Genomic DNA, 16,628 nt, shown 5'->3' with positions numbered 1-16,628 from the left:
GACGTTGTTCTAAAACATCAATCACACAAACATTATCCCAATTTCCCATCTATGTTTTTATATCTTTATGATGGATGAGTCTGACATTTGGTTTCTTTCAGTGCTCTGTATCTCCACGTTGAAATAAATTACTGCAGTGATAAAAATCAAATATTAACATAAAATACAGCTTGAATTCATATGCTGGGACGCAGAATAACATCTGTTGAAGTGACCTTGAGCTCAGGATTTTAGCTTTCAAATTCATAATCATCTCTATCCGTGAAACGCTGCTGACTTGAAACACAGATATCCAACACATGTTCTACAAAAAAAAAAAAAAAAACACCCCAAAACATTCAATAGAGAATTTCACATTACTAAACAATGTAATTAAATGGTATATGTAAATGAAGCAACAAGAACAAACAGAATTTGCACACAACACTGTCTGCTAAATTGCCTTTTTTGGACCACAAACAACCATTTAGTCCTCGTAAATTCACACGCTACACAACACTACTGAGTCCCAGTTAAGACTAATGATCCATTGTACTATAATAATCCATCTACCCGCACAAACATTTGACCTGGTTTGATGTAATCCAAAGAGAATCACCCACGCACAATCTATTATCACCGCTGGTCTCATTAAAGCAAAAAATATCAGCCCACATAACACGTGGCAGTAAATTGAGGTGAAAAAGTGTTTATCAAACATTTGTATTCGCTCATTTCTGCTGATAAAAATACATTTCACTTTTGTTTTGCTGCCTGTGCATGTAAACCGCACGACAACAACAACGACACAACTGTGTGCACAGGACAAGATCATGAATATTTTCCTGGTAATTACCATTTTCAATAGCCTGATGAGAGTTTAATGCTCAGTGGCAGACGCGAAGCACCAGCAATGGCGGTTTATCCTTTTGCAGAAATGGCGCCGGTAACAGCTGTGACACGAACGCCAAAACAATAAGCTGAAAGACGTCGAGCCCCTTTAGCAGAAAATTGATCTATTTGATTTGTTGTCAACTGTTAACACCAGGGCTGTTATTGCAACTAGTTCTCAGTCAAGGCGCCACATTTCATCCTGATTTGAGTGCCTCCAAGTCAGCCTGTTAATGAGCCAGCGAGTAAAAGACAAACATCAAACATAGACCCGCTTGTGCATTGGAGCCTTGACAGAGTCACAATAATGAAAGGCATTAGGAGGAAAAGCTCATGTTACCACTAATGATTGAATGTGTAATGTGTTCTACACACTGAAAATAAACCCAGTGGTATGTAGCAGTGAAGGGATTCGTTTTAGGACGAGGCGGTGACAGTCGTAAGCCTCCTCTACCTGAACTTTTACATCATTTTATGTGGGGGAAAAAGGATTCTCAGAGAGGTATCAGGTATCCCTCGCTGCATACCTCACAGACACAACGGCCGTAACCACCTGTTTCATAAATATGTTTATAATTCATCCACTTTGGGAATGACATACACGCTTCAGACACCCTTTTCTTGGTGGCAAACCGAGTGATAACCTTTAAGTTGTCAGGAATCTTCTGTGAGACAAAGCCCATCCAGCTTGTTGTTAACTGCAGCTCCTCACATTGCTTCATTTCTGATATTGACAGTGGTATTGTTACATGTTTTTCCTAGTGTTTAAATCCCAGCACACTGGGTACTCCAGAACTGACTAGATCTTAGGAATAGTCTTACAGATAAAACATGGTCCAAACACGGAATTGTGTTGAAATGGTTCCTGGTGGATAATGAATCAAAGAATCTATCTCTTGCACCCAAATAAACACAAATGAACAAAAAACAACAGTTGCACTGGGCTTTCAGCTTAACAACTAACTGAGTAATGTCTATGTGATTCCTTTATATCACTGGATATGCTACAAGTATGTAAGATCATCCCCACATGTTATTATCATGTTTACCCCAAACTATGGGCATGAATATGCTTCCATAGAAGCCTGCACTCTTTTGGAGCTCACAGGAAGGAGCAGCTGGCTGCTGAGATTCAACATCAGTGATGCCAGACAGTGATGTTGTGTGATAAGACCCAGATTTCATCCCAAATGTGTTGGATGCAGTTGAGGACTGTGCAGACTAGTGAAGCTCTTCCACACTTTGAAGAAAAAAAAAAATGTTTTCATGGACCTCCCCTTGCACAGCGGAGCACCGATTGCCAACAACAAACCACCTCCTATTATTATATACACATGTAATATTATTTTAGATTTCCAGAAAGTAAAACTGCATTTAAGTTAACCTTAAACAGAGTTTAAGTGATGATTCATCATCATCATCATCATCATCATCATCATCATCATCATCATCATCATCATCATCATCATCATCATCAACCAGGGCCGTAACTCGTCTCTTATTCGTAAACTGCTCTAACGTAAATCAATGCTGCTGCAACCGGCCAGGTTTTTCTCCTCTCGTCTAAAGACGTTTGAAAAGCAACAAAGAAGTCACCATTTTTCTTTTTTTCCCCTGTAAGCGGGGTTCAAATTAAAGGGGAGCTGGTGGGAGTTTGGCTCCTGTGAAATGAGCTTCAATGAAAGCCTGCTTTGACATATTAAGGGGGAGCTTGAATCGTAGCCCAATTTCTGTACAGACTTTGATTTTCTGTGCAACTGGATTCCAGAAATAAACAGTAATAGTTAAAGAAAATGTCAGTTTGATCTTTTTTTGCTCATTTACCATGCTAATTTTGAAGTTGTCTCCAATAATTAACACAGTGCTGTGTCTATATCTGACATGCGTGCAAATCTAGTTGCCTCTTGAACTTCTCTTCACTGAGTGTGCACAGCAGTGGTATTTGAATGGTAAATCATGAAGTTATTTGTACATACAGTAGTGAGGGTGTCAAAACAGAAAGAGTCCAGCCTCAGATTGATAAGTTACAGGTCATCTATGCCAGGGACGATTGGTTACTGTCTACTGTCTACAGTAAAAAAAAAAACAAACTCAAAATATCATTGTTATCCCTCCATGCTGCTGCTCTTAATAGTATCTACAATAATATTTGCAGTCTTTGTTTGTTTGTTATCGTTATTTAGTCACTGTTAGGTTGGAGGTGCACCATTGATATATTTAGGGTATTTAACATCAGCATGTGCACTGCAAAAAAATTAAATTTGACTATGAATTCTTGTCAAAATATCTCATTTGTAGCCATAAAATGTATTTATACTTAAAATAACAAACAGCTAGAAAGGACCTGGCTAAAAAGGAGACAGTTTGTCTGGAAAGAAGACAAATATTGGTGGTATGATTTTTTTGCAGTGTGCCTTGGTGCCATGATGGTGTGTCTGTTATTCTCCATGGAAATGTCTGTGTGTTTGTGTTGTATGCTTTAATGTCTGTATGTGATGCTTATTGCTCTATGCTTTTAATGTTGAACCCATTCATCCATTAACGAAGTCATAGACTTGTAACTCCGACATGCAGCATCACTGACATTTGTAGAAGTAGAACTGTTGATATTTGATCACGTTACATGATACGTGGACATATTTATATGTCAATATAATGCGTGTGTGTGTGCGTGTGACTGACATGCGTTCACATAAAAGCTCCTTAAAGTTGCCTTTGAGCTTTCTAATGTGGCCATTGTGTTTCAAAATGGCTGCAACAGCGTGAAATCAATAGTAATTAAAGCAAGAAGGTTGACATATAAATGCTTCTTTCATCTGTTAGTAATATTGTTGAGTGGCATGAAATTATATTTGAAAATGTGAGCCCCCCACCCCCCACCCCACCACCAACACCATCCTGCACCTCCCTGCCCTCCACGTTAACTTCATAGCTACGTCCCTGGTGGAACATTAAAGTGTGTGTTTCCAGTTTGGAGTGTGATTTGAGGGGATAAAAGAGAGTGGGAAAAAAAATCTGAGGATTTCAGAGCAATTTCTTTCAGGGAGACGGTTTAATGCAACACGTTTTCCTCCTCTTCTTCTTTTCGAGCAGATCGAACATCAGCATCAATCCCGAGTCTCCAGACTCCATTTCAACGTGTCTGTAAGCTTCGACCAAAACCTTTCCCTGCTCACCAAAAGCACCCCTACAGGTGCACGTCATGCACACACACGCGTAGAAAAGAAGAAAAGATCAAAAGAAAATGGAATAGGCTTCTTCCTAAATAAAGTCACCTCTTGGTAATAGCTGCGTAAAACGATAAACGGCGCATGAACTATCCTCCAGCACCCCCCCCAAAACAGACTGAGAGGGTGTTTTTTTTTTTTCCATAACTCTAAAGGAGGGGCTGGTCACACTCCGTCTTATTAGCATGATGAGCTCTATAAACCCCGCCACTGCAGATTTTGGAGCTGCGTGGAAGGCGAGGGCAACAAGCGTGTCTGTCTGACTGGCTGCGCGCAAAAGGCGCAAGGAACTTCCACTGGCTGCGCGCATAAAAGCGGGAGCTGCATGGAACGCTCGGTGCAGAGGTGAACAGACTGACAGACAATGAAGCTTCTCGGCGAGCGAAAGATGATACCTGGCCAGTGCATGACTTATTGGATTTTTAACCTGTCAGTGCATCAGTTTGTCTTCGCCTCACTGGCTCGTTCCGATGGAAATACTATCCGGTACCAGACCAACGAGGAGGGCGCAGCGGGAACAGTCATCGGCAACCTTGCAAAGGATATGTCCTTGAGCCTGTCTTACTCCTCCAGGGCCAATTTCAGGATGATGAAACAATTCAATGATTCATTCATCAGGGTGAGGGAAAGCGACGGGGAAACTCACGGTGGGGGAGCGGATCGACAGGGAGCGAATCTGCAGACACACCTCCGCAGTGGTCTCATCACTTTCGACGTGGTCAGTTTCTCCAGAGAGCGCTACAAACTGATGCACGTCGAGGTGGAAATAAAGGACATCAACGACAACTCTCCGGAGTTTCCGCACGCGGAGTCTATGGTGGAGATCTCCGAGAACGCAGCGGTGGGGTCTCACATCCCCCCTCGAACCCGGCTGCGGACGCGGACGTCGGATCCAACTACATCCAGAGCTATCAGATCTCTGTCAACAGTCAACTTCACTATCGATGTGCTCCTGAGAGCCGATGGGGTTAAATATGCGGAATTGGTGCTAATGAAGGAGCTAGACAGGGAGACTCAGTCGTCCTACACTTTGGAGCTGGTGGCCACAGACGGGGGGAGCCCGTTCAGGTCGGGCTCCACAAAGATCATGGTGAGAGTGACGGACTTTAACGACAACAGCCCGGTTTTCGACCAGAACAGCTTTTCGGTCAGTTTGCCCGAGGACGCGCCGGTTGGCACCGTCATCCTGGACCTGAACGCAGTTGACGCCGATGAGGGTCCGAACGGGGAGGTGGTCTACGGGTTCGGAAAGCAGGTTTTCTCAGGAGATCCGAGAACTTTTCCACGTGGACAGCAAGTCGGGTCGCCTGACGCTCCGGAGTCCGGTGGATTTCGAGAACAAGAGCACGTACGAGCTGGACGTGCAGGCGACCGACCTGGGCGCCAACCCGACCCCCTCCCTGTGTAAAATCGTCATCCACGTCACGGACGTGAACGACAACGCGCCAGAAATCAGCATCACCCCCGATGACCTCCATCAGCACCGGCAGCGCGCACGTCAGCGAGGGGGCGGACAGGGACAGCCTGGTGGCGCTGGTCAGCACCTCGGACAGGGACTCGGGGGTGAACAGCCAGGTGCACTGCACCTTGTACGGCCACGACCACTTCAAGCTCCGGCAGGCGTACGAGGACAGCTACATGATAGTCACGGCTGCGTCCTTAGACAGGGAGCGGGTCAGCGAGTACAACCTGACGGTCATGGCCGAGGACTTCGGGTCCCCCCCCGCTGAGAAAGATCACACAGTACACCATCCGCCTGAGCGACGAGAACGACAACGCCCCTCACTTCACCAAGCCCGTGTATGAAGTTTCTGTGATGGAGAACAACGCCCCGGGCGCGTACGTGGCCACAGTGGAGGCCACGGACGCAGATCTGGGCAACAACGGCAAGATCACGTACCGACTTGTGGACAGCGTCATCATGGGGTCCCCGGTGAACACGTATGTGTCCCTTAACTCGGTGTCTGGCTCCATCTATGCCCTGCGAAGTTTTAACTATGAGGTCATGAAACAGCTGGACATCCACATCCAGGCGAGTGATGGGGGGTCGCCACAGCTGCAAAGCACAGCTGTGGTCCGGTTAAAAATAGTCGATCAGAACGACAACCCACCCACCATCACAGAGCCACCTCTTTACAAGGGGTCCGCCGATGTTTTCCTGCCCAAAGACGCGCCTGCGGGCTACGTGGTAACCCACATCAAGGCCGGCCACAGACGCAGATGAAGGCGTGAACGCACAGCTGTTCTATGAGATCACCGAGGGGGGGCCTCTGGGCTTCTCCATCGACAGAGAGAAAGGGAAGGTGCTGGTGAGCCGACAGCTGACGTACGATGTCACAGACAGTGTCAAAGTCATCGTGGCAGTCAGTGACAACGGATCCCCCGCCCTCACCTCCACAGCCATTATACATTTCAATTTCATCGAAGGAGCCCTCCCCAGCATGCCCTCCTTGGCTCAAAATGGCAGCGAGGATCTCTTTGAATGGGACATGTCCATAGCCATAATCATCGTCCTGGCAGGGAGCTGCTCCCTCCTCCTGCTCGCTATCATTCTCATCACAACCCTTTGCAGCCGCCGGAAAAGAGAGACCAGGGAGGGGTATGATGAAAAAGAAGACAGACCAAAAGCGGAAAACGTGGAAAGCGGTCATATCGATTCATTGATTGCAAACCACAAAGGCCACAAAGTGTTTGATGCGCACCCATTTCCTGAGAAACCTCCGTTGGCCAGCGGCAACACAACAGAGATGAGCTGTGAGGATGCAAAGCAGCCAGCGGGCGTCTTCGAGTCCACCAGCAGGGGGGTGGAGGGCAAATTAAAAGTAAGTCGTTGGTGTTTCACTGAGCTTTTGACACGGGCTGATGTTGTCCTGCCCCGACTTTTGAAAATGGAATCTGTGTGCTTGCAGGGCTATTCGACTCTACCTGGATACGGGAAAGAAGCGCTGAGGCCAATAACAATATGGAAGGGTAATTCATTCACGACTATCTCGGCCAGAGATCCTCACATCAGCGGCAAGGACAGCGGAAAAGGGGACAGCGACTTCAATGACAGCGATTCCGACATCAGCGGGGACGTGCACAAGAAAGACTCGCCGCCGACGAACAGTGAGCGCCACGCCACACGCAGTGTTTCTTTCTCTCTCCTCTGATCAATCCAAAGTCCCACTCTGACAAGCTGTGTTGTCGTCGCAGGTCTCTGGGCGTGCACGAGCGAGTGCAAAGTGCTGGGACACTCGGACAGGTGCTGGAGCCCCTCAGCGACGCGGCCCAACACCAGCCTGGCCTGTGGGCCCAACCTGTCCACCTTCTCCAAGACGGCGTCGCTTCCCCGGGACAGCCGAAGGGAGAACTACTACCCAGCTCACATACCGAAAAGCAACGCACTGCAAAGTGTGTATGAGAAAGTTCAGCATGAAGAGTTTGATTACATCCTTGTGGGTCCGCCGACACCAGCCCGAATACAGGAAACAGACGAGGTTTCCATCCCAGAGTACACAAACTCATAAGACGTCAGAAAAGACTTTGTCTTTATACTGTATAATACTTTGATCGTATTTAACTGTGTTGGATTGTTGCGGTGTTTTTTTGTAGTATGTCACTTGTCTTTTGGCTCATAGAAGTTGTATTATGTGTAATATGCAGAATTTTGTACATTAATAATATATTTTTCATAACGATTCCATGTAAAAATGAATTTTATTATGGATTTTCAAAGCATGTGTTCATATTTAAGGGACTGGACCTGTGGGTGTTTATGCTGGACAGGGCTCCTCTGCTGTGAAAAACAATCAATATGAAAGATGTTGGTGTTCGATTAGTTCACACTGTCGCACAAATAAACGGTTTAAAATCAAACTTGACTTGACTCTTTTACACTTGAGCGTCTCGGGCCCAAACGTACTTTTCACGGCTGAGTGCAAACGGTTGTTCTGAGACAGCACCGAAGCACAAAGATCATCCTCAACTCTGCGTGTGCGTGCGTGTGTGAGTTCACTGAATGCATTTAATTTGCCTCAGAGGCTTGTAAAGCGCAATAAATAAAACGTGATCGTCCGACGGGCCACCGCTGAACTGTCAGCACGCATAAGACAATGCTAAACTTCTCGTGGCTGATAATGTGAACAATGCGCCGCCTTTCATTTGCATGCAAAATACTCCATTGTTGATTAAATGTTATTACAATTGCATATTTCTTACGAAGGTCAAAGAATCCCATCCCCTTTCTGATTGCCCTCCAGCTTTCCAATTATCCATAAATATGTGCTTCAATCTGTTTCCAAGCAACAGCGCTGCAGCACATTTGACTTGATTTTTTTTTTTTTTTTTTTTTTTACTGGGTTTCTTCTTTTTTAGTCATGAGAAGGGCAGTGACACAGTCCTTGACCATGAGACGGCCTCGTGGTCGATAAATCATAAGGTTCGTTAGTGGACGAATGTCTCAGAGCATCTTGTGGGAACATAAAGACAAAGATATAAACGGTTGGATCTAGTGCTAATAAATGGAATACAATAATAAGGTAAACATCAGAACGTGCTGTTTCATTAAAGATGATACATTTTCATAGTTCCCACAACGCAGTGAGGAGTCTGAAAGTCCCCCTGATGAAAAACGGATGCAGTGACTTTTGTAACTTGATTTTACAAACTTTTTTTTTGTTTTCCGGCGGCTTTGAAAGTAGCAGCTCAGCTCCACAGGATGGCCACCTCTCTTTAGGCAACCTGGACCCCACAGGTAACATTCAGATGAAGAATTTAAGCTCAAAGAATTCCCATCATCTGCACGTCATTCACACGCCACTGTCAAATGAGCCTCTGGGGGATAACCCACTTCTCCAAGGAGACCGATGGCAGTATCAGAGGAGAGATAAAAGAAGACATTATGAGAGAGACAACGGAGAAAGTGCAAAATACCGTCAATGGATCAGCTTGTTTTGAGCACTGCTCACCTCTGGTAAGACCCTCTTGGTTTACAAGTAACCTTGCATCCATTCGCATTGGAATCACATCAGGCAGTAAAATATTGAGGTGTTTTCTGGAATGAATGTGAGTTTCTCACTTTCAGGTGCAAAACTCACCGGCCATCCGGACCTCGACGGTCGGCCGCCTCATGAGATTTGGAACGGTGGCTCTTATCGTCGGTGCAGTGCTGATGCTGTGTGCGTCCACGGCTGCTCTGTACGTGTGGAAGGTCAGCGACAAAAATGTAAGTGTTGACTGGGCCACAGGTGAACGGATATACGAGCAGGACGCAGGGGAACCTCTCGTGGTACAGTGTGACAACGTAGGATTGTCGTTTTATCGTTCTGTTTGTCTGTTTGCAAAAATAAATCAAAAGGTTCTGAATGTATTTTAATGAAATGTTCAGTAACTGCTGCTAATGGACCAGGACCAGATGACTCAATGTTGGTAGTGTTCTGGAACCTTCTGGATCCAGGAACCTGTTGAGGGATTCTTCCCCATTGTCAGATAGGGACATTTTCAGCATCTGTGCCTCTGTGGTCCAGTGGTTAGTGGGTCTGTCTGTTAACACAAAGGTCGGGGATTTGATCCCTCCCAGGGACAGAGGATTGTTTTGTAATTTAAATGAAGAACAATGATTTGTGTAACGGGTTCGTTAATGATTTTTTTTCAGTAACTCTTTGACCATTAGTGACTAAGGCATGTTTTGATGATCGATTCATTTATTAGAAGAGATCAAATGAACTTAGGACGGTAAAACTGGATGGAAATCACAACATCTATTCTGATCTAGTTATCTGAATGGTGTCAACAATCATCCTCACTAATCACTGACTTTACAAGAACCACAAAGTGCTGCTGCTGCTGCTGCTGCTGCTGCTGCTGCTTCTCGGCCGTGTGGCATTAGAAATATTCCAATATTTATTTGCGCTCTAATGAGTTCACCTGTAGGGCAAACAGCCTCTTCAAGGTCTGCAGCACTATCTCCTGTGGTCCTCTGCTCAATTCCTAGTGAGCGAAAAACTTCACAGGATTTTCTCAACAACAAAGATACTGTGCTGGGGAATTGAATGAGTAATGTGAAGCTTGTTTTTCTCACTTCACACCGCTTCTGCACGCTGCTCTTCCACTTGACTAATCAGTCGTTTCACTTGTTGCCAGGTGTATAACGTTCATTACAGTATGAACATCAACGGGCAGGTGAGGGAGGGCTCCGTGGAAATCGATTCCGACAACAACCTTGAGAGGTTTAAAACCGGGAGCGGCGTCGAGGAAGCTGTGGAGATTCACGACTTTCAAATTGTGAGTGAATTCGTCCTTGTGCGTTCTTCCTTCGAGCAGTTCGGCTGAGACTGTCTGTGTGCTCAGCAAAGCTGCGGGTGTAAACATGTCTTCTCTGGGGTTTGGCACAGGGAATAACTGGAATCCGATTCTTTGGAGGAGACAAGTGCTACATCAAATCCCAAATCAAAGCCAACCTCCCACACCTGGGAGCTCGCAACAAAGAGCCGCTGAGGTTTGACCTGGTATATGCACACTGCTTGATACAGAATGTCACAGTTTCTCATTTTATCTTCTGCTTTCTTTTAACGCTAATTCAAAGAAACTTCTCTTCTTTTTTTTCTCCCTGCCAGACGGACGAAGTCATGCCAGTGAAGTTTGAAGAGGAGTTCCTGATATGGGTTGCTGACGAGCAGCCGCTGAAGGACACCACGTTCCTGAGCAACAAAATTCTGGGTCTTTGCGGGGAACTTCCCATTTACTGGCTCCAGCCCATCTTTCCCAAAGGTGGCGTTCGATTCCCGTTCACAGTTTTAACCAGTCACACCACCACTTCCACAGAAACTGGCAAAAGTGTCTCGAGCAATGAGGTCAATATTTCTTTGGAATGCTCGTATATTTCTTTGTAGTTTCTTCAGATCTGGGCCGTGATTGTCCTGCTTATCTGTCGACACGCTTGTTCAATCATGTCTGAGAAGTTAGTGGAACACTTAAACGTGGTGAACTTACACCGCATTTAGAGTCGTACACCAGAAAGGGCCCCGGCATTGTATTAAAAAAGAATGATCTTAAAATATGCAAGACAGCTTCACATCACTGCTGCTGGTTTAATTATTCAGGACATCTGAGACAGCTCCAGTTATGTAGGATTGAGCTCGGAGGACATGTCTGGCGTCTTGTGGATGTTGACCCAATACTCTCGCCTCTTGTGGCTGCTGTAACAGATGGGAAGAGGAGAAAGAGGGACTCGCAGCGAGCCAAACGGCAGTTTAACGCCGAGGAGTTCGAGGTAGCTGCCGAGGAGATTCGTACAGGGGACGACCCCTCCAGAGCTGAGGAGGAAGAGGAAGGGGCTCAGTCGACCGTGGGGTCAGCGTACAACCCTGAAAACCCCTATCATGTGAGTACTCCTCCAACATCAAGGAATCCGAGGCGGTTTAATTTTTGACGAACTGTCACGAGGCATTTAAAAACCCTGAAGCAACCCTCAAAGAAACATTATGAATTGAAACGTCTCTGTTCTGTCAACAGTTTCACAGACGACTTCAAAGCGGCATCTTTAAGGTGCCAGCCTTGTTTAAGAAGTACCTGCGCAGGAGTAGTCGCGCACAGTGTGGGAATGTGTTAACCTGGATCTGGGCTCTGTTCGCTGTGGGCATGTGCTGCTGCTCAGCATGGTGTCATGTTAGCAGCTATAATTACAGGTCACTCGGGGAACAGCAGCCCAACCGGATTGATGAACTTGTGAACTGAGCTGAAAATTCCCATTGGTTATAAAAATTCATATTGCCTAAGAGAGCCGCAGTCGCATGTTCGGATGGGGGGGGGGGGGCATGAAAACATTTGCAATGCAAATGAGCATCAATTAAAAAAAACAAAAAAAAAAAAGAATCGCCAAAATCAAAATTAACACTGATTTTTAAACTGCAGCGCAGCGGAGGCGCCGGAGAGGACGACGGCGTAACCTTTGACACCATGCTGGACCACCAGGGGATCTGCTGCTCGGAATGCCAGCGCGGCTACACTCACTGTCAGAGAATATGCGAGCCTCTGCGTGGCCACTGGCCCTGGCCGTACAACTACAGAGGCTGCCAGGTCGCATGCAGAGTCATTATGCCGTGTCGCTGGTGGGTGGCACGCATTCTAGGTGTTGTGTAAGAAGACACCCTACTCTTGGTTTACTTCCATCAAAGACCCCAAAGGTCTCTAAACTTTTAGTTCCTTTCGCTTTTAAGCTTGCTGATACTTGAGTTGCATTATAAATAGCAGTAGTAGTCTACACCCGTGTTTTGCAAAGTCTGACATGACCGTATTTTTTATGGAACATTTAAAAAACTAGAAAAAGCAGTCCGAGAGCTCAGACCTCCACCAAGCAGCTCATTTCCACCCTAATATTATCGTCCTACTTTCGTTTTACCTAATAAATTCATTGATCATCAAAACATGACTTCACTCGTAGTCAAATAATTATTTTAATTAAAAAATCATTTTTTTTCTTTTTGTTCATAATTTTTCTTTGAATAGTGAAACAAAAAAAAACAACCCTCCGTCCCCGGGTGGGCTCCAACCCCCGACCTTTGTGTTAACAGACAGACCCACTAACCACTGGTGCACAGAGACAGTCCACTGCTGCTGTTGTGGAGTTCTAGACCCAGATGCTGAAAATGTCCCTATCTGACAATGTGGAAGAATCCTTCAACAGATTCCTGGATCCAGAAGGTTCCAGACCATTACCAACATTTAATCATCTGGTCCTGGTCCATGAGCAGTATTTACTGAACATTTTCATTGTTCATTTGGATTGAAACAATGAGAAAAATTGGTCCACAGCGCAGTATTCAGGGTCCGAAGAAACCTGTAACTACTGTGATGAAGACATGTGAACAGCTGCTTTCTTTTTGAAGGAACACACACAGCAAACGTGGCGGACATGCATACTGTATTCCTGTGCGCAGCGGATGATTCAAAAGAAGTATTTTTGCACCGTGTAATTCCGAGGCTTAATGTTGTGTGCCGCTGTAAGGTGAGGGATGGCGATGGAGGCTCAGCGGATCATGTACCTTTTCTGACTGAACAGGCCTCAATAAATTCTAATTTCAGTATGTATGCCGGCCTTGATGTCGAGTTTTCTTTTTCCAGTGTCACATGCGGTTCCACCGGTTGCCTGTCTGATGAAACTGAAGTGACAGGAACGGTTGCCACAACTTCAATTCACAGCTCTGGATCAGTTTGAAGGCGACACGATTTGTGCACGCTGACATCTGCATTGATGTGAACTAATGTGAGATGAGTGTCAGGGCAATGATGGAAAATCTCCCCATGACAGTGACATTTTTATTTTACAAATAAATCTCTTTTCCGAGACACGCGCCGATACTAAGCTGCCAAATAACATGATCACGCAGACAGTTCTGTCTTTTCTTCCCCACCCGCGCTCATTTGAGCTTGCGGTGAAGGTTGTTCTCAATACCTTGAAATCAAAAAGAAATCAGATTACTATCTCTAACGCCTTATGCCAACTTTCTAAATAATTAAGAGGAGCCGTGTTGCGATCAGGACGATTTCACAGAGGGTGATTCAGGCACATCAAATTACAACAGATGTGGAATTGCACCATATCTGCCAATAAAAGCCGCATTGAAACTCAGACGCAGTGTGAGGAGAGAAGCAACACAAAGAGATGCTTGTCTCCTCGCTCAGAGATTTCTCCTGGTTTTCACGGGGGTAGAGGTGCTTATCACATCTGCAGCGTTGATAAGACATCCTCTGTGCCTCCGAAGGGCTATATAATATTAATCCCTCTCCCACGTCTGCAGATGCACTTAAAGGAAGGTGACAAGCATGACATATCCAGGACCTCCTGATGGCTCGTGCTCTGGAGTGCAGCCGCTAAAAGAGCCCCGAATACCCTCAAGTGATGTAAATTTTCAGGGGGAGTCCAATTTCCATCACGGCACTGTCACTGCCATGGTCATTAAACTAAATCATCCCGCTGTGTGTCACACAGCTTCCTTCAATAATGGAGTTATACTTGGACTGCAGATTGCAGCACAACAGCGAGCGTTTGACCTGACAGCAGCTGTGAGGGAACCCTGAACATCATTTCATCTGTTAAAAAAAAAAAAAAAACCAAAAAAAAATCACAGGCAGCCTTTGCATGTGAGCACAAGAGATACTGTGAAATTATAAATGGAGAGAGACGTATCTTCAGCGCACCGCCGTCGGTTTGGCAGGACGATACATGATCTCTAAAGTTAGTAACAGAAGCTGAAATTTACATAGGATGTGTCATGTGCCTGTTGCCGTCAGCGGTTTCTCTAGATTTTCTCGCTGAATATGTTGATATAGCAGCACAAGACAAAGAGCTCCGAGTCTGAGACGGGGAGGGAAAAAAAAAACAACAACAACTCAAAGCCAAAGAAACAAGACGCGTTTTGTTTTGTTTTTTTTTTTTTTTTTTACCACAATGCAACATCAGAAAAGGGTATTTAAACAGGAAATACATACAGTAGCTCAAAACAACAGATGTGATGTTGACCCGAGGCCCTGTTTCTAAATTCTTTTTTCACGTTCCTCTCGTAAGGAGAGCTGAGTGTGTTAGAGAGCGGCTTCAGTGTGCGAGACAGTGGCGTCTTTTTTGTTTGTCTTCCCTCTGGAGCAAAGCTTACCCTGGGAGCCCTGCAGGCCGGGAACAAACAGAGCTTTGTGAGCACTGACCCACTGTGCCCAGCAGCCACGCTGCAGACTTCCACCTCGGTGCTAACCACAGAGGAGGAGTCATCCGTCCGCCAGGGGGAGGGAGGGGCGCTTTCTCACATCCACCTGTGCTTTCATCACGGTTCATCAAAACGAGAAAAGGCCGGCCGCTGCTCTGGTGACCATCCATTTTTTTTTTTTTTTCCTTCCCACCAACGGCCTTCTGTCACTCAGTAGGAAGACGCGGTGATTTGTTTTGTGTATTTGCATTGATCAAACCTCACTCACAAGAACCCCGCCATGAAAATGTCAATACAACCTGTCATAAATTGGCTTTCTGTTGACCGGGAGGCATTAGAAGTGTGAAGTGAACCACTCCGGTAGACGTGTCCTACATTTGATTGCATGTTTTCCATTAGATCCAGACACGAATGAAATAAACAGTAGTGACAGTCCATTTTGCACCTTAACCAGAACACAGAAAGCCTTTTAGTCTAGCTCATTATGTTTTTCTGCAAGAAAGCACTGCAATACATTTACAGAGGCTGGCGTCAGGCAAGCCGCAGTCGTGCAGCAGAGCAGCCAAAGCGGCCATGGCATTTGTCTCCTCTCTTCCCCCCGACTGGTCAGAAATAACATGGCTGGACGGAGAGGGGAAGGAAGGAGGGGTGGGCGTTGGTACAAGGCTTAAATGCTTTTTAATCCCATGGTTGGGTGACCACTTGCAGCCTTGTCCGCAAGTCTGACTCTGTCTGACATCAGCAGGTCTCTCTGAAGTTTCTGTGCCACTGGCGAGCGTGTCCACTTGAGCATCCCTCTCAACTTCACCTTATTCAGTATGCAGGCCCCAAACCATCATTAATTAAAATGCCTGCCGGTATTGTATAAGTAAGTGTGTCTGTCTTGTTTATTTCACTAAGGTAAGACTGTAAATATATTCCTCTGACAGCATTCAGCCACCGACATATAGCTATTTCTCCTGAGTGACTCGGCAAGGAGCTTTTTTTTTTTTTTTTTCTTGTCTGTGCATTGCACTCAGTTGCGTGGTCGCCTTGTTCCACTCAAATAGAAAACCTGTGTAGTGTCGGTCTAGATTGGACACAGAATGTGAATTTGTTGTTTTCCGAGCAGGAGGGCAGGTGAACAGGCTGTCTGGGAGGACGCTCTTTTTATTACAAACATAAATAACGTCGCCGTATCCAGGTGCAACTATTATATCCAGAAAAAAATAACTGGATGGGCTCGTAAAAGGGAGCAGTGAAAATGATCTACATTGACGACTGAATGATAGACGACTCCGAGCAGGCCGAAGAAATTACAACCACAGGAATGTCTGACATTGGTGTTCGACACTCTCTGCGAGTGGAGGACTTGTTTGTTGTGTTTTGTTTTTCTGTCCGTCCTGAGCGGAGACTTGTTGCAAAAGAAGTTACATCAGAGAATTGTTCTTCTTCTGCATTTTATCCAACACGCTGACGTTTTCCCAAACATTAACCTTACGTTTTAGTGCCTGAACCTCACCAGAGCTTCATACTCACAGACCTTTTTTTTTTTTTTTTTTTTATATATACAGTGTGTGAAAGTTTATCCAAAAAGAAAACTAGGATTTTCTATCAAAACATGTTATTTGTTAAAACTCCAATCACAACAGGATATACCCCAGCACAGGCACACAACCTCTGGTGGGATGCTTAAAAAGAGCTAAAAATAACAAAATCAAATCGGGTGTACACCTCTACAAACAGTACAAAAACATAAATAAATAAAACACAGCTCCTCTACAAAGCAATGTCAAGAGGCTTGCTGCATGAAAAGAAAAGTTGTCCAAAGAGTTGCGAGAAGTACTGACAAAGTTTATGGAGTCAATGTGTT

The 16,628-nt window shown here is 45.4% G+C and overlaps 2 protein-coding genes across 2 annotated transcripts; both read left to right on the top strand.

The window, feature by feature from the left end:
* The first annotated feature begins 4,461 nt into the window (after positions 1-4,461).
* Positions 4,462-7,606, top strand: LOC144739361 (protocadherin-8-like). Its single transcript, XM_078622319.1, is given in 9 exon segments — positions 4,462-4,965; positions 4,968-5,027; positions 5,029-5,355; positions 5,357-5,562; positions 5,564-5,816; positions 5,818-6,303; positions 6,305-6,919; positions 7,007-7,205; positions 7,293-7,606. Coding segments are annotated over 9 exon segments (2,964 nt in total).
* A 1,298-nt stretch (positions 7,607-8,904) lies between these two features.
* On the top strand, positions 8,905-15,531 carry CNMD (chondromodulin). Its single transcript, XM_078622318.1, has 9 exons — positions 8,905-9,051; positions 9,163-9,303; positions 10,221-10,361; positions 10,472-10,585; positions 10,694-10,847; positions 11,285-11,460; positions 11,991-12,155; positions 14,724-14,934; positions 15,485-15,531. Exons 1-9 carry the CDS (start codon positions 8,905-8,907, stop codon positions 15,529-15,531), a joined length of 1,296 nt encoding a protein of 431 aa, XP_078478444.1.
* Positions 15,532-16,628: the final 1,097 nt, after the last annotated feature.

Source organism: Lampetra planeri, unplaced genomic scaffold, assembly GCF_965212315.1.
Source record: "Lampetra planeri unplaced genomic scaffold, kcLamPlan1.2.h2 scaffold_1442, whole genome shotgun sequence".
Lineage (NCBI taxonomy): Eukaryota > Metazoa > Chordata > Hyperoartia > Petromyzontiformes > Petromyzontidae > Lampetra > Lampetra planeri.
The sequence above is the reverse complement of the archived record's forward strand: the minus strand, read 5'-3'. Positions and strand labels throughout refer to the sequence as shown.